This window comes from Mycteria americana, chromosome 2, assembly GCF_035582795.1.
Source record: "Mycteria americana isolate JAX WOST 10 ecotype Jacksonville Zoo and Gardens chromosome 2, USCA_MyAme_1.0, whole genome shotgun sequence".
NCBI classification, from domain to species: Eukaryota; Metazoa; Chordata; class Aves; order Ciconiiformes; family Ciconiidae; genus Mycteria; species Mycteria americana.
In genome coordinates, this window is record NC_134366.1 from 107301256 (window position 1) to 107327466 (window position 26211).

Consider the following 26211-nt stretch of genomic DNA (forward strand, 5'->3'; position numbering starts at 1 on the left):
CAGTAATTTACAAGCTATATGGTCATTTCTGCTGAATGTTTTAAAAAATGGTGATTTTGCATGCTTTTATGTATCGTGAGTAAGAGCTTGGTACAACTTGGGTTCATTTAGTTCTTTGTTTTATATAGAGTTAATAAAAATCTTCAGAGTTAGAGAGTAAGTTGTTATGGAAAGTATAAAACTATATATTAACTAATTTCTAACTTTTTGTTTTCTTTTGTGGAATGCTATTGCCTTTTTTTTAATGCACACAGCCATTAAAACACCTGTCTGACTGTGCAACTGTGATTTTAGACTTTGAAAGTTATCCATCTGAAGCTGAACTTTGAAATTGAGAGTTACAACATAGGGATATAACCTGTATGTTGATTTCAAGTACTTACGTCTTTAAATTTCATATGACAATAACGTTTTTCCTAAATCCGGAAACTGAATCCTATAATATTGTTACTCTTGATACTGGGAAGAGTGAGGAAACGTTTTTTGACGGTTTACAACAAATGACTCATTTTGAATGCAGCATGATTATTAATTTAGACTTGATTTCCAGCTGTTGAGTTGTTAATGCTGTAATAGTGAAAAAATGTATATATTTTAAACAACATGATTTAGAAGTGTCTGCAAATATTCCTAGTTTAGTGATAATGTTTTCTGTTTAGCATCTTGATAATCTACAGTATTTTCCCTTATCTTGCAGGTTCTTGCAACAATGGAACAACTAGAAAAAGTCAGTAGTTTCCAGGAGTTTGTACAAATATTCAGCCAGTTTGGAAATGAAATGGTAGAGTTTGCCCATTTAACTGGCGATCGGCAAAATGTAAGTATTAATGAAAAGCTGTGAGAGATGTTGTAAGGTATCATTTTCATCTGATTCACTGGAAGATTTGGATTCCTCTGGGATCATTAACTATTACAAAACAAAGCAATTGCTGGTGTCCTATCTCTGAAACCTGACTTACTTTCCTTGTTCCACCCAAAAGACATCTTTAGATTTAAAGCTCAGCCTGAGAAATATCACTGCGTTGTTTGATCTGCATATCTTCCAGAAGCCTGGATGCATGTTATTTGAGATGTCCTTTGGCTCCAGTCACTGCCCTTTGGCTCTAACTTTTCTGGCTTATTACTCTGGTAGAGAATTTGTCTGTTGTTACTTGATGGAAACATTTGGTGTTTGCACATAGTGAAGGGATTTGAAAGGAGAGTAATTATTTTAGAAAACTCCAAACATGAAATCTTTAGATCCTAATAAAGCATTTGCTTGGGGTCTTATTATTATTATTATTATTGAATATTTTTCTAGGTTTAGGTCAAAACCTTCTTATGTTGGGGTAATGGTTTTTTACTTCTCGCATGCAGCTACTCTTTCAAAGCCTTTCATTCATGCAGGAAGCTTTTTGCTCCTACTTCCATGTAAATAAAAGGTTTGCTGAGGCTTAAGACTTCTGCTGCGATCTCTAGTTCCTTCCCCTTGGCAGTCAAATCCTCCATCTGCACCAGGGTCTGATACAGATATAGAGAGTCCCTAATATCCACCAAAATTCACAATTCAATTTGTATAAACAATTGGCCAACCTCATGCATCTCCTTTTACTGTTGATTTGTTCCAAGTCTGCTAACTACATGCTCAGTATCAAAGAATCAGTTCTGGAAAAGCTACATATAATTAAAGGAAATATCTGCTTGGAAATGAACTCTCTTTATTTATCCCTGAAATATTCATAGCAGTTGTTCCTTGGAAGGAGAAAGGTGCATTGCTAGTAAGTGATATTCTTTTCAACTATTTTTGGTTTTCAGTGTTAACTGGTCCTTGGCTCTCTCTTCCTTGCCTACTTGACTTTTGGAAGGAGTGTTTCATTACTACTTTTTAAATTGTGTCAGGACTTTCTTGATATGCTCCCTTTACAGTGCGTAGGCTGCTATGTGGCATTGTTAGTTTTATTGGGAGGAAACATCCCTCAAAGTATTTTTCCTTAGTATAATTATAATAAGTATGCCAGAAACTCTTGAGTGTGGTCCGATTTATCAGAAGGTAATGTCAGAATTTCAGAAATGAGCTGTTTTGTTTTGGGTTTGGGTTTTTTTTTTTAATGTAGTGATTTTGATCTTAAACATTTTCTGTAGTTGCTAAATAAGATTTTTATAAAAATGTCAAAACAGACTGCTGCTGTGATTTATCCAGGTTTTCTTGCTAATCAAGGGTAAATTAGGATTAATTCCATCCTGTAAACTGTTCCCTTTTCAGCTGGTCCCATTCAGTTGCCTGTTTAACACTCAAATAGCACTCAGCTATCTTAGCGAACATTGAGAAGATCTTAGTTGTTGCTTTGTAAGTTCTTCCTCTTGTTAGACCCTCTTACATGTTGAGGGATTCATGTCTTGCCCTCTTCCCTCCCTCCCACCCCCATCCCAGTTTGGACTCTAAATTCTTCCCTTTTGATGAACTTTTCTGGGGATATAGTTTGGTTTTGCAGGTATATCCCTCCCCCGGGGAGTTCTTGAAAAGTTTCTGTACTCAATGCCTTTCTACAGAGGAATTGCTTTTTTTGCCTGTTAAAACTTTCTTTATCACTGGTATGTAGTAAATATAATATTAAAGTAGACAAAAGATTTATTTTGCATTTCCTTCACTGCAGTACAATGAAAAGCTGGTGTTCTCTGTCTCTGCCTTACCCTCCCCCCACTTCAGAAAATATTTTTCAGTCAGCTATTCTTTTCCCCTCATTTTTCTGTTTTATGAATAATGCTATATGATAAAGATAGCACAATTAGTGACAGTTTACGTAACATGCTCTGTATCTCTGAGATCTTCCTCCTTTGAAATCTGAATTGAATAGAGCCAAGAATAAATGCATAAATTAAAATCTGTCTGAAAAGCAATTTCTAGATCATGAGTTAGGCTGAAAATAGCAGTTGTCAGACATAAAGAAGCTTTCTCACAACCCATCCATGTGCAAGAGACTTTCCTTTTTCCAGTCTCACAAGCAGTTAACATTTTAGATACTGTGTAATATTCAGGTCATTTTTTCATTCGATGTTTAGGATTTGAAGGATGAGAAGAAAAAGGCTAGAATGGCAGCATCTAGGGCTGTTCTTGAGAAGTGCACCATGATGCTCCTAACTGCTTCAAAGGTGAGTGAGTATGCGTGCTCTCACACAACTTGGGTAAATCACAGAGTATGGCATCTGGCAGGATAGCTGACTCTTCTTTCTCAGCCCCACTCTAAACTTCATGCTAAAGAAGGGTGTAAGAGTAAAGAATGAGTAGAGGAAAATCTTTATATTCTGAGTAACGGTATGACTTCTACTTAACACAATAGCAGTTTAACAGAAAGAATTTATCATAGTCTAACACATTGTTTAGACTTGCTTAGCAGGAAGCATTCATTCCACTATACTGCATGTGTACTTTCATAATGCTTACTTTGCTTTCTTTAAAAAGACTTGCCTGAGGCATCCAGACTGTGAATCTGCTCGTATAAACAAAGACGGAGTTTTTCATCGGATGAGATTAGCTTTGGAACAGGTAATAGAAATTGTAACTGACTCTAGACCAAATGGAGAAAACGAAATGGCCCCCATCAGCATATATTCTGGCATCAAAGAATTCAAGGTGAGAGTAGAAATAGTATTGTTTTCTATAGCCTACTAAATCACCTCAAAACTAGAATGGGGGGGGGAGGGGAATTAAATTCCAAATGGTGGAGCTGCATCTTTTCGGCAGTGTTAACTTAAATGACTGTCCCAAAATGTTAGAGAATCTGACAAGAGGTGATTATAATCTCATTGTCATTGCCAAAATACACCTTCTGATACTTGCCATCTCCTCCTGAATCAGAATGCATTCAGAACTCTCATGTTTTGTTGAGCTGATGCCTTGATGTTGAATAAACTTAAGTACCAGGATATTGATCAGAACTTCATTAAAATAGTTGTTGTTGAAGAATTCTTGCTTTGTAACTGGTAGTATTTTTAAAACTGCACACAAAAATATTCATCTAAACATTTAAGAGAGCAAACTGTCATTCAAAGGAAATGTTATGAATTGAAATTGTATCTTGTAGGTCAGTCAATTTTTCCTGATAAAGGGCTTTCTAATTTTCATACTCAAGTAAAAACAGTTAATGAACAACCATGTCTTATTCCTTTGGAGTCTGTCACTTTGATTTTATTATTATTTTTATTTATTTATTCCCCACCCCCCCTTTTAGAATTTGATTGAAATTTTTGTGAAGTGCCTCAAAGTATTCAATTTGCTACATGTAAATTTTTAGAAAAATACTCAAAATAGATGATATGGATGTGGAAATATCAAACAAAATCTGAATACACAATTAATTTCTGAAACTTACTGAACTTAAAAACTTTTTATTGGCAGCACTGTAAAACAGTAACGTATTTGCTGTTACTTCTGATAAGTGGCCAGTAATTTGCTGATGGTATTAGTTCATTAAAAAAAAAAAAAAATCCCAAACCCTAAACTGGAGGTCTGGATACAAGCAAATTGTTGGATGACTTTGAAAATCAGTGAATAATAAAAAAAAGCACTGAGGAGAGAAATAAAATGTAAAATGATGCATCTGCATTTGCGTCACCACTGTATAACCACATAAATTCTCAAGGAACTGATACGCTTCTTTTTCAGAATAAGGTGGAGGGTCTTCGTGAGAATCTTTATTTTCTCTCAAAAGAGAACCTTTCGACAATGCTGGAAGTAATCCTGGAACATACGGAGGACTTCACAGACTCTGCCTATACCAGTCATGAACACAGAGAACACATCTTGGAGCTGTCTAAACAGGCTAAAATGGAACTAGAGCAGCTGGTTTCAGTGTGGATGCAAGCTGTAAGAGCTTTTTAGCAAAGTAAATCTTTTCACCTCTACTTTGGAAAGAAATTTTTAATGCAGTGTTTCTTCTGGTCTAGGAAGAGAGAACTGTGTGTATTCCTCACAGTGAGAGCTGCTCAAGGAAGGCAGAGTTTGTTCTGTGCTTTGGCAGCTTCAACATGTTCTGTCCTCCCCCTGCCCCAGTGGTATTGCTTCATTGATTCTTTGATGGCTAAATTAGGCTACTAGTGGTGGTAGACTAATTTTAATGAAGCTATTAAGTGGAAACAAGAAGGCGAATGGAAGTATCATTGCACAGTCTTAAACAGTTAGGTCTTTTGGTTGAGTAGTTCAGAGACTTCAATTGTCTTGATCCCATAGCAGTGACCACAGTTTCTGTTTTCTTGTTTTCAACATTTCAATATTGAAAACACTTAAACTATTGAAAAGGGAAATGTTCTAAAAAATAGACTGGTTTCTTAATCTTGTGGAGAGCGGAAAGAGGCACAAAGACTTACAGGCAATTTTTGTTTGTCCTTTTTATAACATTTAAATGATGGTAGTTTTCCTTTTTAGAGAAGCAGCATGTTAAGCCTCCATCTGCCATTTGTCTTAACTTGTTCCTTGAAGATGATAGAAGACACATGCAAAAGGGGGAGGAAAAGCAGAAATGGAAAATGAGTTTCTGTTTCTGATGCTGACTTGCTTTCAGTCTTGTTCCTGGGGAAACGTAACAAAATTTACATTTGTTGTGGACAAAATCATGTTATGTTGTTGAAAATCTTCAGAATGCTCTGAAATATGGCAGTTGTGTACTAGTATAGGATACTTACTTAACTGAGTGTATTACTTACGAGAAAACATTTTTGTTCCTGTTCTCCTCTTCGAATCAGATGCTGCAGTCAGGTGTTCTTAATGCAGTAGTGCAGTTTGAAGAGCATATAAATCTTATAATACAGACTGTTGTTATTACAAAGAACACACATATGGAATATTACTTGCATAGAATCTCATAACTATAAGAAACTAAAACTGCGTTCAGCTTGGTGGTTAGCCCCGGTAGGCAGCTGTGTAAGCACTGCTCAGCAATAGCTAACACATCCCCCTGTTATCGACACTGGTTTTATCACAAATCCAAAACAGCACCCTACCAGATACTGTGAAGAAAATTAATTCTGTCCCAGCCAAAACCAGTACACTTGGGTATTTCTAAGCTCTGTTACTGGTGGAAAATGATCACCTGTAAATAATTTACATGCTACATTTCACATGATAGGAATGTACAAGACTCTGCATATATATGATCCGTGAAAATACTTGGGCTTGCACATGTGTGCTTATGCATTAAGTATTTTCATTAGTAAGTAACCCAGCCTAGCTGTAACTGGAGACGCAGTAAGCAGATAAAATAGCATCAGCTCACTGAGGTGGCTTTTCAGTTTCAGCTCAGCAGCTTCATCGGAGGGTGAATATTTTCTGAGGGACTTAATATAATTCAAGTGGGATTGTTGATTTAAAAAAAAAAAATTATCGTGCCTTGGGGATACATGAACTGGGGGATATGTAGAGCTTTTAAGAGTGCCCAGTTATTTCCCTTTCCATTCACCATACTTCTTTTAGCAAGCAGAGTAACTATGAGTCTTCAGTGAAGGGTGTATTTTAAAACAGAAGTGTCCTGTAACCTAGGTCAAGTCTAAATTAGACTGACATCACTGATTTGCCTTTTTTTGTATTATTGTATGTTAATGAAAACTAGCTGGAGCATAACAGATAATCTAATGCTGTTGACTGAATTTTAAATGTTTCTGAAATCCTTCCTGTGTATGTTTGAGCTCATAAGATCGCAAGCTACTGTCATGTTTTAGGTTTTCCTGTAACCTTATTTTGGTTAGACAATTCCTTCACTTGTGTATTAAAAAAAAAAAAAAAGTTGCACATAGAAGGAGAAAAAATGTGCACATTAAATAAGTAAAAGAAATAAAAAGGACACTCTAGTGAGTGTAAAACATTATGCTCCTTATATTAAAAGTGATTTTGTGATGTTACGCTTTCACACAATTTACTTAAAGGAAAGCATTACATTTGAGGGACAGGTAGCTTTGAGAGTTAGAACAGATAAGAAAATGAGAAAATTATCATATTGGCTTGGGTGGGTTTTTTTTCCTTTAACCAAAATGGAGGGTGTGCATGTCTATACCTACACACATTTTGTGTGTGTATGTTTATGTTAATTTAGACTCTGAGGGGCTAATTTTTTTGCAGCTATGGCCATGTTAACAGTCCCATCTATAATAATTGTTTCCAGTATATTTCAGAGGAGAATGAAAGTCACTGCTACTTAACTCTTTTCCCAGTGTATGTCTCTTGACATTGGGTTGTTCCATAGATAGGTGTTATTTGCAGAAGTGGGAGCTCTGTCTTGAAGCTACCTCAACAAAATGTTGTTAGCTACTGTATTTGTTCAAATTAGACAATGATCTAAAGTCTTACAAGATGCTTTAAGTAACCTTTTTGTAATTCAATATAGAACATTTGGAATAACATTGTAGGTACCACTTTATTTTAAAAGGGTGTTTATATTAAAAAAAAAAAAAAAACCTAAAAAATGCCTTTAACTGTCGCTCTACTTTAGGATGTTTAGACAGAAGATTTTTGGAAAGTTGTAAAGCTTAAGGAAACCCTTTTCCTGGAAAAAAAAGCTCAGTGAGGTTTAGAAATAAATTTCTGTTGAACAGAAACAGTCAACTAGCTTGCATCACTATTACTTTTAGATTTGGTTTGGTGATAAATGTTTCTATAAAATAATTTTTCAAGTAGAATATACACAGGATGTGCAAATGAAAACATTACATCTAGAAAGAAAAGGCTGTCTTCTAAAGCAACTTGAAGTAATGACACATGATGTGAAGGTGGGATTTGCTGGGTTTTTTGTGTAATATTTTGTCGGTTGTTTTCTTTGGCTTGTAGCAAAACCAGAAGACAAAGGATCTCATGGAAGACTTGGAAGTCGCCATTTTAAAAACATGCCAGTGCATGAATGAACTTAAAAGAGAGGTAAGTCTAGTTTAAGCAAGCATAAACTGAATAAAAGCTTGAATTTCTTACTTGCTGTATGTGAAGTTGAAAAATAGGGTCCTGTACCCAAAAAGGCTAGTATCTATTTATAGTCAAGAGTAGCTAAATCAGAATTACATCAGGGAGCTAGTATGCAGTCATCTTCTGTGTCCTGACTTAGAACTGATTAGAAATCTGTTGCATACATAGGCTCTTCGCTAACTCTGACAACAATTAAAAAAAAGAGACGTGTTTGGAAATAAGTACCATGTATATAATCATTACTTTAAATGTAAGGACTAAACTTTCCTTGGGGATGCATGCATCACTGTTTTAAATACTTTTTCTTGTAGTGTGTGCTTAAATGAATAAATTACATTTGCTGTTTGTTTGTACTTAACCTGTTCTATTGATGTCTATAGCAGAAATGTATTATGACAGTGCCTTACACTCAGGTATTTTTCTAGACAGTTGGCACCTGTGTATGTGCCCGTTGTAAATCATTCTTTTTCTAAATGCAAGCATGCTGGGTCTCAACTTACATACACATACAAGACAGCTGCCTCGCTTGGTACATGGGATGGATTGCACTTTCTGATCAGGGTCCTTCTCCCCGCCCCCCCATTAGTGGATAGCATTGCTGCCTTGTCTGTTCCACAGATTTGAGCCAAATACAGAATTACTGGTTTCTGACAGCTTCCAAAATATTTGCAAAGCATTCAGATATCTTTTCAACTGCTTCATATTACTGTTCCTTTAAACAGATGGAGAAATGAAGACTAAGGACAGTGAGAGTTTCACTACTAGGCTATGGAGCAGTGCAAAGATGGTAGAGAAGTATGGTGAACTTGCCTAGACTGAGCTCTCAGCTGCTGTACCTGGAAAACCTCCTCTGCTCAAAAAATCATGCTGCAACAATTGAGGCAACAATTCGAGGCAACAATTTGGGTTTCTTGCATGAAATTAAAAAAAAAAAAAACAAACCACAAACAAAAACCCCCTTAATTCTGGACTGCACAGGAAGTGCTGCCAGGGGAAGGGGGTAAAAATAGATAGAGTCCAATGGAATAAAAACCCCAACATATCGTTCTAGTAAACATCCTCTTCTCTACAGAGTCAGGGCCCACCAGTCTCACAATTTCAAGCTCATTGCATTCATAAGAACTTGAAAAATAACTTTCTTCTTGAACAGCCAAATTTGTTGTATATTCAGTGCAGTCCAGCAAAGTGAGTGTAATATTACAAGACTCATAATAGTGTTATGAACATAAGAACGCTCTGCTATTTCTAAAGAGTTGCTATTTTGTTTTTACCTATGTTTTTAAAATGGGGCTGATTACAAGGCATAGGTAAACCTACTATGACTAGTCACTAGAACTAGCAGCAGCTGTTGCTGATAGCTGTTGTCAAGCAGAGTCCTTCACAGCACAGTTTCAGCAGATGCATGGGTCTGAAAGTGTGTCTGGATTTAGGATGTGTTTCGAGGGGAAGCTTCTCCTTGCTTGCTGGAAGTGTAGGGAGAGTGAGACTTCTCCAAGACCCATCTCTGGCTTCAGTCTCCTTGCAGAAAAGATGCTTTTTACTTTTCTAAGCCTGTGTCACAACTTGGTGCCCCACAAATTCATGCACCTTGTTTTTTCCCAGCTGTAACATTATCAGAAAGCAGCAGTGTGATAGCTTCATGTCCTCATTTTATGCAGCTGCTCTTTTGTTTCCCTCCATATTTGGTTGTGGTGGGTTTTTTGGGAGTGCAGTGGATTTTATCTTTATACTTCGAATAGTGATTGAAGAATTAAAGCCCCAGATAATACGCAGGCTGTATATGAGCTTTCATGGCAGTAAATTTTTTGCTTCTTGGAAAAATCAATCTGTCTCAAGTTTATTTGACTGGGTACTGGATGAATTTTTTTCCTTCCAAGGTTTATCTCTCCTTCTTCTTTTAATGCTACTCAAGGTCCACAGTGCAGCAACATCTTTGGCAGCAGATCTGCTAAAATACCATACGGACCATATGGTTCTCAAAGCATTAAAAATTACAGGAGTAGAAGGAAATCTTGAAGCTGTAGCAGAATATACTTGCAAGCTATCAGAGCAGAAAGAACAACTTGTTGAGGTGAGTTCACGGCTGCTTTCATTTTGTATGTCACTTAGAAAATGAGTGGCCGGATTTGTCTTAATCTGTTCTTTAGGAAGGCTTTGGTCTGTGTTTTTGTAATTTTTATTTTAAATTATTTTCCTAGTATACTGTTGAATTTTGTATCGTTCTTGGTAGGGTCTGAGCCAGAGGTGTCACTGTGGCATACAGTTGTTGTAGAAGGGATGTACAGTCATACCCAGTTCTCCTCCTGGATCTAGACTCAATCTGTATGTATATATTGGGGCTAAAATATTCATTAAAAAATAGGTTTCTAGATCCGAGTAGAGATGATAGCCTTTTTCTTTCAACCAGCAGGTGTCCAACAACAGCTGAATACAAAGACACATTTCAAGAATGCTGGGGATGTAAGGTTAAGTTTCTTAACGCAGTGAACTTGTCTGTTTTGAAGATCTTGCGTAGTTTTTGTCAGTCAAGAGGGCCACTGAAAATCTTTTCTCCTTTGTGAAAAGCAGTGTGTATGTTTCATGTACTAGTACATTCATGGTTGTATGGTAGTATTCACACATGTGAACAAATGGGACTTCCAAGACTACTGAGAGATCATGGCTCTTAAGAGTGTCTGTGGAGAGGATGTCTGCCACGTATTGTTGCGCTCTCATCTGATAGATGAGCAGAAATAACTGTACCAGTAGGAGACAAACAAAGATACATCACTTTGATCTGGAACATGGTGATGCCAGCAGCTATACATGCATGGCATCTAATACTCATTAATTTCTAAAAAATTCTGATATTATGGGGCTTGAGGATTCATCCCAGAAATATGAATATGCAGAAGCAACACTCTTGAACTTCCGGGACTGGCAAATCAGCGCTGTGGATTTTTAATTTCGGCTTTAATGTCCCGTTTTTCTGTGTCTAATTAGTCTTCCAGTGAGACACTGATTTTTTTTTTTTTTTTTTTTTTCCCCAGGCATAACCATGAGGTTAAATAGTGTTTGTATGTGAGGCCTTGTAGCATTTCTGATGATGGACAGTGCAGTTAGTGTCATATGGCTGTCTGACCTAGAAATTCTCCTTTTGATCTGAAAACTTTGATGTTCCTTCTCAGCCCAAAGTTCACTCTTAATCTTATTGGGAAAAAAAAAAAAGCGCCTACGTTTTGCTTACTGTGAAAGGAAATAGTATTTCTTCCCTAGATTAATCTGACGCTGATTTGCCCAAAGATAATTCAGTCCCCTGGATGATGAAAGCCTAAATTTTCCACATGGTTGCTAATTGCTGGGTAAACCTGTTTTGGTGAAGTCATTTATGCTACAATTTTTCCAAGTTCTGTAGGTGTCTGATTACTTTCAGGTTTATTCAGTCATAAATATGTGAAATTGTTGTTGTTTTATTTATTTATTAAGACTTTTCTTTCTCTTGGTGATTTTTCTGCACATTCCAAGTCAGGATTTAGCCCTGTTTTCATTGTAAATGCTCCCTGAGAAACACCCAGCTGTGAGGTCCCCAATAAGTTTCTGAAAGGACTGTCAATAACTTTGTGTTTGTGTGTGTCTGCGTGTTTGTGCGTGTGCGCCTTTTCTCACTACTAATGAAAGCGTATTTTTTACCATTCTTTTCTCTTTAAATTTCTGAAAAATATTTAGATGTGTCGCTTATTGAGGCATGTTTCTGGAACTGAGCCCCTTGAGATTACTTGCATACATGCAGAAGATACCTTTCAGGTCACTGGCCCACAGGTATGCTTAGCTTTTATCTGGCCACTTCTACTGGACATAAATCAATAAAAATTACTTGTATGTATTTTTTTGGAGACCTAATGTTGAACTGTTCAAAGCAGTTCTAAGAAGAGTTACACTTTAATGTTGGGCAGTAGCTAAAAGAACGCACGAGAGGGATCATCAAGCCTGCAAATGTCCGATGAATACACTACAAAGACATAATAGTAGCAGTTTAATTTTGTGTTTTGCCTGTGAAGGCATTTGTGAATTCATGTGCAACACTATGTACTAGGACTTCCAATAGCAAATATTTTGTTCTCTGTCCAGATAATTTCTGCTGCAGAAACACTGGCATTACATCCATCTAGCAAGATTGCAAAAGAAAATCTTGAGGTGTTCTGTGAGGCCTGGGAGTCTCAACTGAGTGACATGTCTATGTTGTTAAGAGAAATCAATGATGTGTTTGAAGGAAGAAGAGGTAAGAATGCTATGTAGAAATAGAAAAATGTAGTTTTCAAAATATGTAGTCTAAGAATTTTAAGTGTGATTTAGCAAATACTGTTTTCTTAAGAGCGCAATAAACAGTCCCACATCCCGTATGGCAATGTGGAATCTAGGTGGCAATGTACAAATGTATTGGTTTTGTATAGATGTCGAATTAGGGTGCTTATTGGATTTTTTCAAAGAAAAACAGCCAAAAATTTAAAGGCCTGATTTGTGTAAAATTAGGTATGTTTAATTTTCTGCACTGTGATTAGTTCCAGCAAAATCCAATGGAACTGTTCAAAGGACACAAAAGTATTTGACACAGCTCTTTGCCAGCGGTGTCCAAATATTAGGGGCGTAGGGCTTTCAACCCACCTTTTGGTTTGTCTAGGACATACCAGTTCATGACAATCAAGATATAACTTGCATTGTGTGACATGTTTAATTCTTTTCCTGTATTTCTGGAAAATATACATATATATTCTATACTGTCAGCTTGCCTTGTATTCACTTCATAATGTAGTGAATGTAGTTATTTGATTTTTAAATTGCTGTCCTTTCTCCTGGATGGAATCTCTGACGACTCTGCACAATCTTGGGATATTTTCTCTGGTTGGTAAGTTTATTGGTATTTGTACAACATGTAGAAGAAAACCTTGGAATCTTAAGAAAAAAATTCTGTGTTTACTTTTAGCATAGGGTAATTTACCTTAAAAATGGAAGCCATTTTGGTTTTCATTTTTATCTAACAATTTTTTTTCAGATGATGTCTTTACTGTAGCCTGTCATACTTCTTGCAGCTACATGTTTGTTTCAGTCTTTAAGGTATAATTACATACAGATAGAATGTAATATATAATAATACTGAATGTCTTGTATTTTTAAGAAAATCACTCAGGTTTAAAAGTTTAGATTTAGTAAAATACAGGGACTTCACTTTTTTGTATCTAAGATACAGAAAAAGTAAATCCTTATTCAGGTTAGATGACACTATCAATGATACAATACTTCATCTTGCTCTTAATGTGAGATCTTTTTTCATTTTTAGAGTTTATTTTGTCAGTTTAACTTTCTGTACTCGATCAGGTTTTTGTGTAAGCAGTTGTGAGGACAGTAAACAACCAACCACAGGGCAGTAATATCTTAAAATGGCTGCTGCTGGTTGCTAGATGAATATGTGTCTGAGCCTGAAGACTTGTAAAAGGAAAACATATGTTGAAATTCTGAGTGGGTTTACGATAATTGTGTGTAGTGCAGGTTATTGGGAATTTGAGGCGTTTGAGAAGTAGATGATTGTTATTCTACTTGTTCTTCCACCTTGGTCTGGAATGCCATATGAAGATGTGTAGCAAGCAGAGATCCTGTTTATGGGCGTTTTAACTTTCAGTGGGCTTTTTGTTTGTTTTGGGAGCCAAGGACATACTGACTTTCTTTACACATAACATTCAGTTTTATATAATGCAACTTAAAATACAGTATGACTCTAATATTAATGTGTTACAATAAATTTGGAATTTGCAGGGCTGATCATGCAGTATCTGATTTTTTTCATATGCATACAATGGTCTAGCAGGGTTGAATGATAACCTTTTTATATGTTTATATATATGTGTGCATGTGTGTGTATACATATATATATATTACTGTATTTAAAAATAATAGGATGAGAATCATGCAGCCACAGCAAAGCATATACTTGGCTCTCCAAAGAAATATTTCTTGAAATGTTGCGGCAGATTCCCAGCCTCTCCTGTAGTTAGTAACTTTCTCTTCTTTTGTGGCTGTTGACAGCAGATAACAGACATTTTCCACAAGTGGTACTTTCCAGTTTCTTTAAAGCATCATTTCACAAGGCAGCCCAATGTCATTGCTTGAAGGAGAGAGAAGAGAATGGGTAGGTGTTGCTGAGCATGTTGGAGGCTATAGCATGTGGGGGACTGGGTGCAGTGAAGACCATCTTCTCCTGTTTGGCATAGCCAGATGAGTCTGTTCTTGTTAGTGTCTCTCGTTTCCTCGGTCTTTCTTTCAGCATGAAGTGTTCTGATACCACCATTGGCAAGATGGCAAGCGTAGCTTGTATTCTTTATATGGCCTTGGGTGCATTAGGTCTTGTATTGCCAAAGCAATGCTTAAGAAATCATGTCTCTCTTTTCCTTGTCTCGTGGCCCAGCCTAGTAAGGGATTTCTCTCTGAGTCTGGATTGTTTCCTATTAACTGTCAGTTATCTCCTTAGAAATAATTTGGTCTCCTGTATCCACCCATCCTCTACAAAGTTTTCCTCTGTATTGTGGGCTGATCTCTTTTTGTTTGCTTGTTTTCTCTTGTTGGACCTCAGAGTGACTCTTGTCAAAAAAAAAAAAAAAAAGGAAAAAACCTCACCCAAATACCCCCACCTTTTTGCTTCCAGAAAATACCTTGCCACTTTCAACATTTTTTTTTCTCTAGAAAACACAACTGATGACCCAATAAATAAATTAAACTAAAATATTTGCTTGCTAAGAGATTATAAGAGTGGCATTCACAAAACTTTTGCCTCCAAACACAATGAATTTTCACAATATTTTATAAGATTTTATTCTTCTCATAACTCATGATACTTGTCTTAATGTTGAGGTTGGTAAAAGTGTCTTTATTTTACAGACTAAAATGTAACAAGTGCTTTATTCTTAGTAGAATTGTGACTGTGTGTAACAAAAGGTAGAATTACAGTAAGAAGGTATATATATTTTTTTTCCTCCTCGGTTTAAAAACTTGTATTTTTGTACTACCAATTTAAATGTTTGGCTTTGTTAGAGAGTTCAGAATACAGTTTAAGGGGCAAAAATTGAATGGTGACAAAATGTGCTGGACACATCAAATAAAATAAGCATTTTTCTGATTACACTAGATTCACGTTGTTTATATTAATTTCTTTAGTTTTATGAGCAATTGCATAACTCCTTATCCAGTGTTTCTTTCCTATCAGCAAATTAGGTATTTCTCATACTGAGGTTCAAAAATCACACGGATAGAGTGCCAGATTTAGCTTGGAAATGAAGCAGTATTTTGCTCAATTTTAATGTAATCACACCAGATCGTGCCCAAATTGAAATGGGCTTGTCTTGGGGAGGGAGGGGAATGCACATGCACGTAGGGGTGGGGGAGGTTGGTGAGCACACCACAGCCCAGTAACCCTCACGTGTATTTTGAACATGTCTCTGCGCTATGCAGAACTGTACGGTGAGGGAGAGTTGACCTTCTTTTGCTCGATCCTAAAACGCTTTTTAATCCAACGGTGAGGAGGCCCATTCTGCAGGGTGTTGGCGTTCGAAGCGTTGCGTGGCTGGTCTGGGCTTGCGGGTGGCTCCCGGCAGCTGGGAGATTCGGTTCAGGCCATGGAGGGATGGGTTTGTTCTCGGAATTACTAGTTTAGGCGAGATACTTAACTTTGAGGCTCCTGCGCTTTGAGATGAATCCCCTAACGAACGAAGGTACCTCTCATTGATCCAATCTATTGGACGTCAGCCAGTCTCCCCCCCCCCCACTTTGGTTTCACCATGCTGGATAAGAATGTGGATAATCCCCCGATTGCTCCCTTGTAACGTGGTCAGAAGTGAGAGAATGGTTTATGAAGATAACTTCCTTTTCTGCCCTCCTCTTTTGTTGTGCCCACTTGATTTGAGAGGAGTTAAATGACCGTGAGGATTTGGGAGGGCCATAGTTGATGAACAGGGGATACAGATCAGAATTTCAGAATTTAGAAATTAGAGTTCTAGAAAGAAGGGTGAAGCAGTTCATCCTACTCTCAGATAAGAAGTGAGATCAAAAGCAGGGTTTAGAAGTTGAAATAGAGAATTTTGGAGGGAAAAGCAAGACTGGAACTACTGGAAGGTGGAAAATTGGAAGACAAAGAGGATGAAATAATAAAAATTAATTTTGAATGAAAAAAGGAAAAAGGAAAAATGTGTTAGAGAAAACACATTAAGAAAAACACAGGCAGACTCGAATAAATAAAAGGAAGATTATAATATGGCGAAAGCCTTTTGCTATTATAGCAAAGATCTGACTTACAAACTAAGGAAATTAAATACCTGAGAAAATATATATGTGTATTCTGTTAATGGAATCAAATATAAGTTCCGTGATTATACTGATTTAATTAAGTATTTTCTGATGAAGTAGAATTCCCTCTGGCCTGAGTTGATCTGTGCTTTTCAAAGGTCTGGTATCTGTGGGTCCAGTGAGGTGGGTTTTTTGTGTGTGTGTTTTTTGGTTTTGGGGTTGTTTTTTTTTTTTTTTTTCAAATGTTCCAAGAAATAGTGAGATCCTTCATCTTTCTGAATATGGTGAGCAACTAAACCTTGCAAAGCCAAATAATGGGAATTGCTTGAAGAGCAAAAAAAATATTTTTTTCTTATTTCTGTTTACCACCTCTTTCCATTTGGTTTCCATAATTCTGAATGCCCACCTTGTATGTGCAAGTAGTATGTCCTCTCAGTATGCATTTGTATTCCATTTGTTATGTCAAAGCTTTCTGTGTTTGAACTTTTTTTTTTTAACATGGCAGAACAGGTTTTTACATAGCACCAAGGAGATCTTTTATGCTACAGCATTTTAAACTTACAAGTTACCTTTTGTTCTTGGTACATCTTACATGCTTTCTTACCTGCCCTTTAGCTGATGTTTTGATGCATAGGATGTTGTAAATCACTTCTCATAATTTGTATCAGTCTTTAGTGAGAAATCTTGGTTGGATGCATGTTTGGGCAACTAATATCTAAATAACTGCATTCTGAAAAAAATAGTTAGGCAGCTTGTGCCCTGATATCTCATTTCATCTTTCGCAAAACTGAGCAGGGGAAGGAGGAGGTGATCTTGGAAAGGAGGAATTACATTTTTCATACTTATGAAGAGGGTTGAGGGACACTTGGCCACTTACTGAAATTTGGTTTTTTAGGAGTCAGTTGCCTAGACATGGAGCTCATGATCTTTCTGTTGTGTCAGGAGATAAAGAGCATACTTTCAAAAAATCATGAATGCACAAGAGAACTGTCTTCTGAGGACTCAGAATGGAATTTCTCTAGGAGCTGATACAAGAGGAGGAGATAGGAGTTGTAGGGGGGTTTGTTGTTTGTCCTTTGTCTGTCAAGATGCATCATCCCTATGCAAACCTGGTACCGATATCCATTATAGTAGCCCTTTGTTTCTTCAGGTAAAATCTGTTTTTCACTAGCTCTTAAGTTTTTTATTTATTTTATTTTAATTTTATTTAGCAGACTTTCCTATCCTGAATCTATTGTAATAAATGTAAGCTTTCACAGATAATTAAATCTTCTGGTAACTGGAGCTCTAACCCTAGGCTGTTAGCCCAGGCACTGTTTCCTCTTGCTGATAAACTCTTTTTGTCCACTTTTAGGTAACACCTAAAAGGATTCCCCCCCCCTCCCCCCATTTGTTTTGCTCAGACTTGGAATATCTGAGGCTCCTGGGGATATAAGAAATAATTCAATAAGTGTGTAAAATGCTATAGAACTTTTTTCTTTATCAAATACAGTGCACATGGGATACGTATACTACAGTACAACATGAGGGTTTTATTGGCATTACTTAGGAAAACCTGCCTAGGTATTTCTCACTAGTGGCATTGCCTACTCCAAATTTTAGACCATTCAAATTTTAGACCATGCCAATAAAAGCTTTATGTGGACCTACCACTGTACGTTCTGTACTTTGCAACAAAATGAGCGCACGTAGCGATAGCTACTCAGTCATTGGAGAGAGTTTCTTTACTTGCTTGTGGGTTGCATGCAGGGGACTAGAAATCTTATTGAGGGAAGCTGTTCAGAGGAGCTTTCTTAACTGCCAGTTGCTGAGAGCTAAAATCTGAACAGTACAGAGTTCTTGGCTTGTCCCTCTCTGGAAGCATGAGACAGAGAGGGAATCCTCTGCAATATTCAAAGAGGAGGAATTACAGGTAAGTAATTTGCTTTTATAGTACTGCAACTTAAGGAAGGATGAAATAAGGCATGTGATCCCGTTGATTAAAAACTGCATACAAATTTTGGTGTAAATGTGTGTGTTCTTCATAGGAGAGAAGCGTGTCTACCTATCACTGCCCAGACCAGGGGTAAGTTGCTTTTGGGACTGTAGTATTTACTTTATATCTGCTATTAACTAATTGACTTCTTTCCATGTCACCCCTTGCTAAGGACATAGCAATATCTTGGTAACATGCATCCTGACTGGATGGCTGACAGTAAAATATCAACCTTTGTCAATTTATTAAATGAATAACAAACATACTGAAAACTAGGGTAACTAGTTAGATAATATGCTTTAATCAGTTTGATTGTGCATGAGCTTTAATTCCTGTTCATTAATATGACATTTTTTACCACGTCACGCTATATAATTAAAAAATGCCTTGTTACTATTAAAACGGTAAGAATACGCTGCAACATACTGAAAATAAGTCTTGGTAATCTGATTTTTTCTTTTTTAAACGTTGTTGCCAGAGTTGACCTATTTGGAACAAATGGACATGTTCGAGCCTGTTGTAGGCTCTTGAAATAATGGGTTCTTCTTTGATCTTAAATATTTTTAATGCAGAGAAAAAAGCTACACCAAATGTCCAGGTTTAGTTGTGAGGTAATTAATATCCTTAGCTGATTATAATTGATATTACATTGTTTCTGAGAGCATCTGTGAGCATTTAGGAGACCTCCTAAACCTTGTTAGTATCATGTAATCAGTCATTTGATTCACTTGCTACATATTGAATCTTTTCACGGGTGGGAAAGAGGGGAAGAATGATCTCAGAAGGTACAGTAAGCTCTAGCTTACTTCTTTTACTCCTTGCTTTCTTTCCTTAACCTGTAGTGTTGAGGAATTTGGGTGTGAAATGATCCCCTGTCTCCATGTTTCCTGTTGTGCAATTCTGTGACTTCAAACACAATATGCTACTTCTGACCCTTAATGAAAAGAGAAAAGGTCATACGTTATAAATCCAATTGGCAGTTTTAAATAGAATATAATGTTAGGCTGGGTGAGCATGGGTGAATTTCACGGTTATGGAACTAAATATTGAGGCTGGAAAATACATTGGTTCAGTGACTTTTGATAAGGTTTTTGTCCCTCGCTGGTTTGACTAAGCTACATAGCTTCTGGACTTCAGCCAAAATTTAAAGAAGGGATGTTTGAAGTCAGATTCCCACTTATTGATTCATATGCCTTTTAAAAATACTTGCAGTAAAAACTTTGTTCCCGGGATTTAAACAGTTCTGCTTTGTTGTTGTTTGAAAGCTCGCTGCCTTCTTTTGAATTTTGCAAGATGCATAGATTTGGGGGAGTTCTGATTAATATACAGTTTGGAAGTAGACAGGAGATGTAGATTACGTCCATAAGACAACAGAGTTTCTCCACAGAGTAATTTATTTACCTAACTGATGCACCAACTTTTGGAACTGCCTGTCTTCCCAGTGCTGACTCTCGGTACTGCCTCTTCTCTCCCTACTGCCGTCACAGAGCTCTGCTGTGCCTGGCTAATGCCCACGCTGTCCCTGCACAGGAGCCACGCTGTTCCTGATGATCTAATTAGATTACATATTTTTTTACATCTGTTTAATTGCAACTGTGCTGTTTGCTGGTAATGAGTGGCATCCTAGACCATGCCGTAGTTGAGGACAGAGCAGTAGTGATGGTTCATGTGTGTGCTTAATGCACAGGTATATTTTTCTCTATAGTATTAGGTGTCAAATCATGTTCTAAAAGCAGAATAACTGCTTATCTGATCTTTACCAATTCTATTCAAATAGTGTGAGTGAACACTAGAATAGAGAAGACTACAAATCTGACAAACATTCTGAGGTTTCTTTAGTTATTTGTGGATAGAAAAACTTACCTGTGCTAGAGCGCTCGTTTTCTTGAATACCCTTCACTCAGCAGCTTAAATATTTGCCATACCTTGTAGCCCAAAGTTTGTGTTTACATACAAGTCTAGTTTGGCTTTGTGTTCCTTTCTTTTTTTAAGACTCTACCTTAAAACCAGCATTTCTTGAATTGCATCTCTAATACGCAATATGGTCAAGCTTAAATGACAATTAGGAGTATCAGTTCTTACACTTTTTGCTAAATCTTTCGATACAAGATCAATATTTCTAACACATAGGCAGAATTACAGTGTCTCATCTGGGTAGATATTAATAAGATTCAGAATATTTAAAAATTTGGGGATGGGAAAAGAGAAACGGCATGAAAGCTAAACTGAGCAGCAAATTGCAGTAGGAACTTCAATAGTAGTACTTTATTTTTCCTCAAACTCTTGAGAGATGGAGACCGCACCTGGAACTTATTTCTGATGCTGTTTACAATGAATAGTGCTTCCCCCCCTCCCCCTGCAGGCATTACTGAGCTTAATTTGCCCAGGTACTCCCACTAATGAATAGCAGCTCTTGGCAGATTCTCAGGCAAGGATCTCAGTCCTGCACTCTTATCATCCAGCCTCCTCCAGTGGCTCACACCTCTCCAAGTTACGACACCAACTTTGTACTTTCCATTCCTCTGCACTCGGTGAGGTTTCTGAATGTGGACTGTGGCTCCCGTGTCTGTTAGTTTTTGCTGTCTTTGCACAGTGACAGCACCCGCATGTGAAGTTAAAGCCAGGAACTGCTGCTCCCTACATGCAAATTGATTTGAAACAAATCGTGTGTTGCTGTGTATATGTGTTACGTAGTTGGCAAGCTCTGCCTTATCAGATAGTCCACTCACATCAGTACCACTCACTATTGTTTAATCTGAGCCAGTATTTGGCTTGCAGCCAGACTGGTATTTCAGATAGTTCGTGACTTAAGTAAAAGAAGGAAACCCATAAAAAGATCAAAGTGTCAGTATTTGTTTCCAGCTACTTCAACAAAGGGACACAGAATAATGAGCTACGCTAGCATTTACATGGGTTGTACCCTGGATCAGCTTGCTACTAGCTAATTCAACTTCCCAGTCCCTGTTATACCAGTATCATCTCTGATGGAAAAATCAGTGCGGTAGTACTTGATTAAGACTGTTTATTTAGTCCTAAGTATTACTGAGGATTTAGAGGGCAAGGGGAAGAGATGGTACTGCATGAGGAAGTGGAGTCTGAGAAGTGTGGAAGAGGTCTTTTCCTTGAAACTTTAGGGTGTCTGTAGGCACAAGACCCTGTTTGCACATGCCATTTCAGGAAGACAGCCAGATCAGAACAGGTTCTCAGCTTCTACTGAGAAGTTTGTCTGAACCACTGGAACTCTCCTGCAAAGTCTGCCTCTGAGTATAGAGCCACCTCTTATGATTTGTTAGTAAAATGATTACTAGTTCCTTTTATTTAAAAATACTATTTTTTGTTTGAAACAGAAGCATAATGCAAATCTGAAAGCATTAAAGCCAGTCAAGCTAGATACTGAGGTAAGATGCCATCATTTTAGTAAAAAAACTCTTTACTTTTTTTTTTATCTTGTCTGAAGAATGTATTTTTAAGTGCCATAAATATGATTACCATTTACAGGAACAGGCAAAAATTGCAAAACTTGGATTAGAATTGCATCTGCTCACATCTGATGTGGATTCCGAGACAGAGAAATGGGAGGATCAGGAGAATGAGATCGTGCAACATGGACAAGGCATGTCAAGTATGGCCTACTCCATGTATTTATTTACCAGGTAATTGCACTGTATGCAGCATGTTTTGGTGGAAAGAGGAGCATTAAAAGTGTTTATATGAAATAAGACAATTTCATTTTCAGAGTATAATTGGGACACATTCAGAAAGGAGCTTTAATTTCTATCCTTACACTTTATAAATTCTTGTAAATTTCTGAGCTGTTTAATAATAAAACCAGGGGGTTTTTTTAAGCGCTAAACATCTGTTTTGTTACAGAACAGCTATTTAAATATCTCTTGTGTACAGAAAACATTTTAAGAAGCATGTTCATAAGTACTTTCAAAATTAAGGGAACTAAAGCACAAGTATATAGCTGTAGATTAGAGTTACTCATCTTTGCTGTACTGAAAGGTGTTCTTCTGAAACGTGCCCATGCAATGCCAGCTTTCTTATTTGAAGAATTTAGGGGGTTTTTAATAAGAGTTGAGATTTTTTTCTTACCTACTAGACCAGTAATACTCAGTAAGCCAGAGACATGGATTTCTGTCCTTGTTCAGCTGATGAGAACTGAACCATTGGTAATTACCCAGTAGTGCTCTAGCCACGGAGGTGTTTGTATAATGCCTTGAAATGCAATTCCTGTAGTAAGTTATCGTTGTGCATATTGTTGTGCACTCTTCTAAAAGAGTGATATTTTAGAATGCAGTGGTGTGAACGCGGGTGAGAGAGATACTATAAATTGTGCAAGTAGCAGGCAAAATAATCTGCAGTCTGTACATGGCATATATTCTGCTTTCATTATTTCCCACAGAGGAGAAGGACTTCTGAAAACGACTCAAGATTTATTTCATCAAGCAGAGGTAATACATTTTTACCAAAATAGGAGTTAGGCACTCTGAGTGAAGAACAAATTGCAACTTAACTCTCTGATTCCTTACACATAAGTACAGTGTACCATGAATTGACTGGCAACTGTAGATTTTAAGCAGCCTAACTCTGTACTTTCTGAAAGCTAACTTGTCAGTGTTCCAGTAGTAAAGACAGCATTCATTAAACTGACAGATTCCAGTTAGGAGTAGGAATAGCAAATTGGCATTATGGCAAATATAGTGGACTTCAATGCATTAGTAGTATTCATTGTGTCACTTAGCCTAGTCCCTGATAGTGTTAACAGATACTCCATCCTAATCTGAGCAGCACTATTTTCATGGGAAAGAAAGAAGCTGTAAAAATTTGAATAATACAAACAAAAGACAAGGGGCCAAATGAAGGAACGTGGCGTGATATTTCCAAGATACATGCCTGTGTTTAACAGGAGACTGGTTACCTTTGTCAGGACAATAAACAAGCACGGCAGGTGTCATCTACCCACAAAATGCTTGAGAGCTGCTACAGTGCAAAAAATAATTGGAAGTCAGGGTTTTCTATATGTTAGGGAAAAGCCTTTAAATTTTGCTTATCTGGGAGAATGACTATTTGTAGTGTAGCTTGTTGTTTCAGAAGTCACTGCGAACTGCTGACTTGTTAATTATAAATGTCTACAACTATCACAAATATTTCCTGCTACCTTTTTACTTTATAGCACACTGTTTATTAAAACAACAAGGAAAAAGATCCTCATCTTTCATTGTGGTTCATTTTGTTACATGCTTTCTCCCCCTTTCAGATTTTTGCTACAGAGGGCACAAAGCTTGCTTCAGCTCTTCATGCCTTTTCTGATCAGGTGATGTATGACTTCTAAAACAGCCATTCAGTTTATGGCACTAGTGATGCTGCTTAAAAGCTGGTTGCGCTGTCTCCTCCATTAACTTAATATCGGAGTCTTTAACACAGAGTGGTTTTGTCTTCCTGAAACACATTTCAGGTACACAATGATGACAAACCTTTGCTTCTGTTGGAGGCTGAAAAACTGATCTCTATGTGCAAGCAGCTCCAGATAACAGCTAAAGCTTCTGTTCAGGGTAAAAGTGCTACGTTTACAAAGGTAAGGTAAAAATTATATATATATATATTCCCGAAAGTAAGACCTAACTTGTTTTGAAATATAGTAACTTACTAATTTATGCTCCTGTTAAAATATGAAACAGCTCATGACAGCTGAACCTCTTGGATTGACAGAGGACCATAAAAATTAATAAGTACAAAATTTTATGCTGTTGTGCAAGCATTTTTCTGCTATGCAATATGTCATTGTTACTGTTCCTTATGTAGAAGAGGAATTTACTTCAACTTGAAGTACTGTTTTGCACTTAATATGTTTTGAGAAGCTGATGTGCGAAGTATAGAGGAAGAACAGTAAGAACTGTTCCCCTTGCTGAAAATGCTTTGTCTATTGGGACATCCCTCACTGATAACTGCAATCCGAGCCATTTACCACACTATCTTGTCTCAGGAAGGGATTTTCTTCAGCATGGGTGCTACTGTTTTCTAGCCTTTTTTTAATTTTGTTTTTCTTTTTATTTTCCCCCACTACCAGAGAAGGGCTTCAGTGAAGTTTATCCTGACCTGACCTCCTCATACTGAGGGTTTGATAGGAGACAAAATATGGTACACTGGCACCCAGCATACGTGGAAGCCTGCCAGTGGATAGCTTGGATGGTATTACTCTACAAGCTTACATGAATGTTTTCTTCAGGGAGCATGGATATCCATGTTTTGTATAACTGGCCCAGTGGCCACAGACGTATCATTGATATTAATGTTTTAAGGGACAGTTTCCTTACCCCTAGCTTATCAACTTTAGAGTCTAAGAATCAGTAAAAAAGTAATGGGATTTTTTTTTTCCTTCCTGTTACTAAAAGCACTGAAATTATCGTTTGGGTTTTGGCTTTCACTGTTAGTGAAAGAGTTTACAGAAATGTTTCCCAAGACAATGATGTTCCTGGACTGCCCTTTAAAAAAAAAAAAAAAAAAAAAAAAAGGTGGAAAGATGTTCATAGGCTTCCACTACTTTATCTTGCTTTTTACTGGTGACAACTTTGTTCAAAGAACTTCTGACAACATCTCCCTCAACTTACCCACTAGAGAGAGAGAGGTGCTGGAATTTTATCATGCTGCAACTGAGAATTTTCAGCTGAATATATGAGATGGAGTAATACTGTATATAATAATACTGTAATCCACTAGAACTTCATTCAGAGAAATATAAACTGTAATTAAGTGTACCTCACTAAGAAAGGACTTCATTGATCAAAGTATTAATGAAGGTAATTTGTATTTGTACCACTGTAATAATTATTGTTATTCTGTTGTTATTGATGCTTAACACAAACGTAACAGATTCCAAACCCCAAAGACTCTATTACTGAAATACATGCTTGCTTCTCAGTAGGTAGAGTCTACCCTAGACGGCCTAGAGTTTATTCTGGTATTATTCATACTTGTTGTAAGTAAGTATGTATACAGCTGCCATAAAACTTTCAGCATGGTTACCACGAGAACTAGATCTGCAAACCTTAGCGAGGAATAGAGGTCAGGCTTTTTGAAGAACTTCCAAGTATCCCTGAGCAGCAATATGGTCAATGTGAGCAAGACCATTTCTATGCACCTGGATGTTTGTTTCCAATGAGCTATGGAAAAGATGTTTCGATTTTACAGCAGGGACTGAAACTGGCTAGAGCATCCGAGACACTCAAAACCAAACTGAGCACCTCAGGGCTACTGCTGGGTTTGTTTTACACTCTCTAGCTAAACTAAATGGGAACTCCAGTCTGTTTATACAGAGTGATGTATCACTACACAGTGATAACAGGCTATGAAATTAATGTATGTTTGGGGGCCCGGAGTTGTGACCTGTGCTGTGTGTTAGACTTGAGGCATAAACTCAAATGCTTTAAGATTTAGCTAACTTTTAGTGTAACTCATATCAAGGTAAGGCTGATGTGATGTGTGGCTTTCTACATCATGCTGACAGGACGTAAAACAAAAGGAAAAACATGAATAATTGTGATGAATCATACCTAGATGGTAAGAGCTCCTTCCCAAGACACTTACATTACTGTTTAATATTATATTATTATTAGTTCCTTCTCCTGGGATGTATGTCATTCCCTTCTGCTTCCTAGCTCAAATCTTGGGTTAACAGAAGCGATGCTGTTGCTTTACACATACTATATAGAGAAATTAAAAAAAGGTAGGCAAAACCTTTTGATTAGAAGGGATTTATGAAGGACAAATAATACCTATTCAAGCTTGAAACAGGTTATAATCTCATGCATTAAACAATTGCCTAATAAAAGTAATGACTGGTCTTACTCTACTCTTAATTGTCTTGTTCAGGTTGATGCATGCATTCTGAAAACAAGGAACGTGATGACTGTGTTATGCCAACTTCTTCCGCTTTGCTGCAAATTACTGAGAAAGGCGAGTACTTGGTTCATCTGCAGTATTTTAAAGGGGTTTTGGGGGTTGTTTT

The 26211-nt window shown here is 37.1% G+C and overlaps 1 protein-coding gene across 1 annotated transcript in view; it reads left to right on the forward strand.

The window, feature by feature from the left end:
- Positions 1-26211, forward strand: part of CTNNAL1 (catenin alpha like 1) — a 58555-nt gene that overhangs the window by 31497 nt on the left and 847 nt on the right. Inside the window, exons 4-18 of the mRNA XM_075494181.1 lie at positions 698-817; positions 3040-3129; positions 3440-3610; positions 4643-4843; positions 7793-7879; positions 9834-9992; positions 11627-11719; positions 12029-12179; positions 18256-18293; positions 21551-21601; positions 21702-21856; positions 22609-22657; positions 23464-23520; positions 23662-23781; positions 26076-26159. Coding sequence (XP_075350296.1) covers positions 698-817; positions 3040-3129; positions 3440-3610; positions 4643-4843; positions 7793-7879; positions 9834-9992; positions 11627-11719; positions 12029-12179; positions 18256-18293; positions 21551-21601; positions 21702-21856; positions 22609-22657; positions 23464-23520; positions 23662-23781; positions 26076-26159 — 1626 coding nt within the window. The remainder of the gene's footprint in view (positions 1-697; positions 818-3039; positions 3130-3439; positions 3611-4642; positions 4844-7792; positions 7880-9833; positions 9993-11626; positions 11720-12028; positions 12180-18255; positions 18294-21550; positions 21602-21701; positions 21857-22608; positions 22658-23463; positions 23521-23661; positions 23782-26075; positions 26160-26211) is intronic.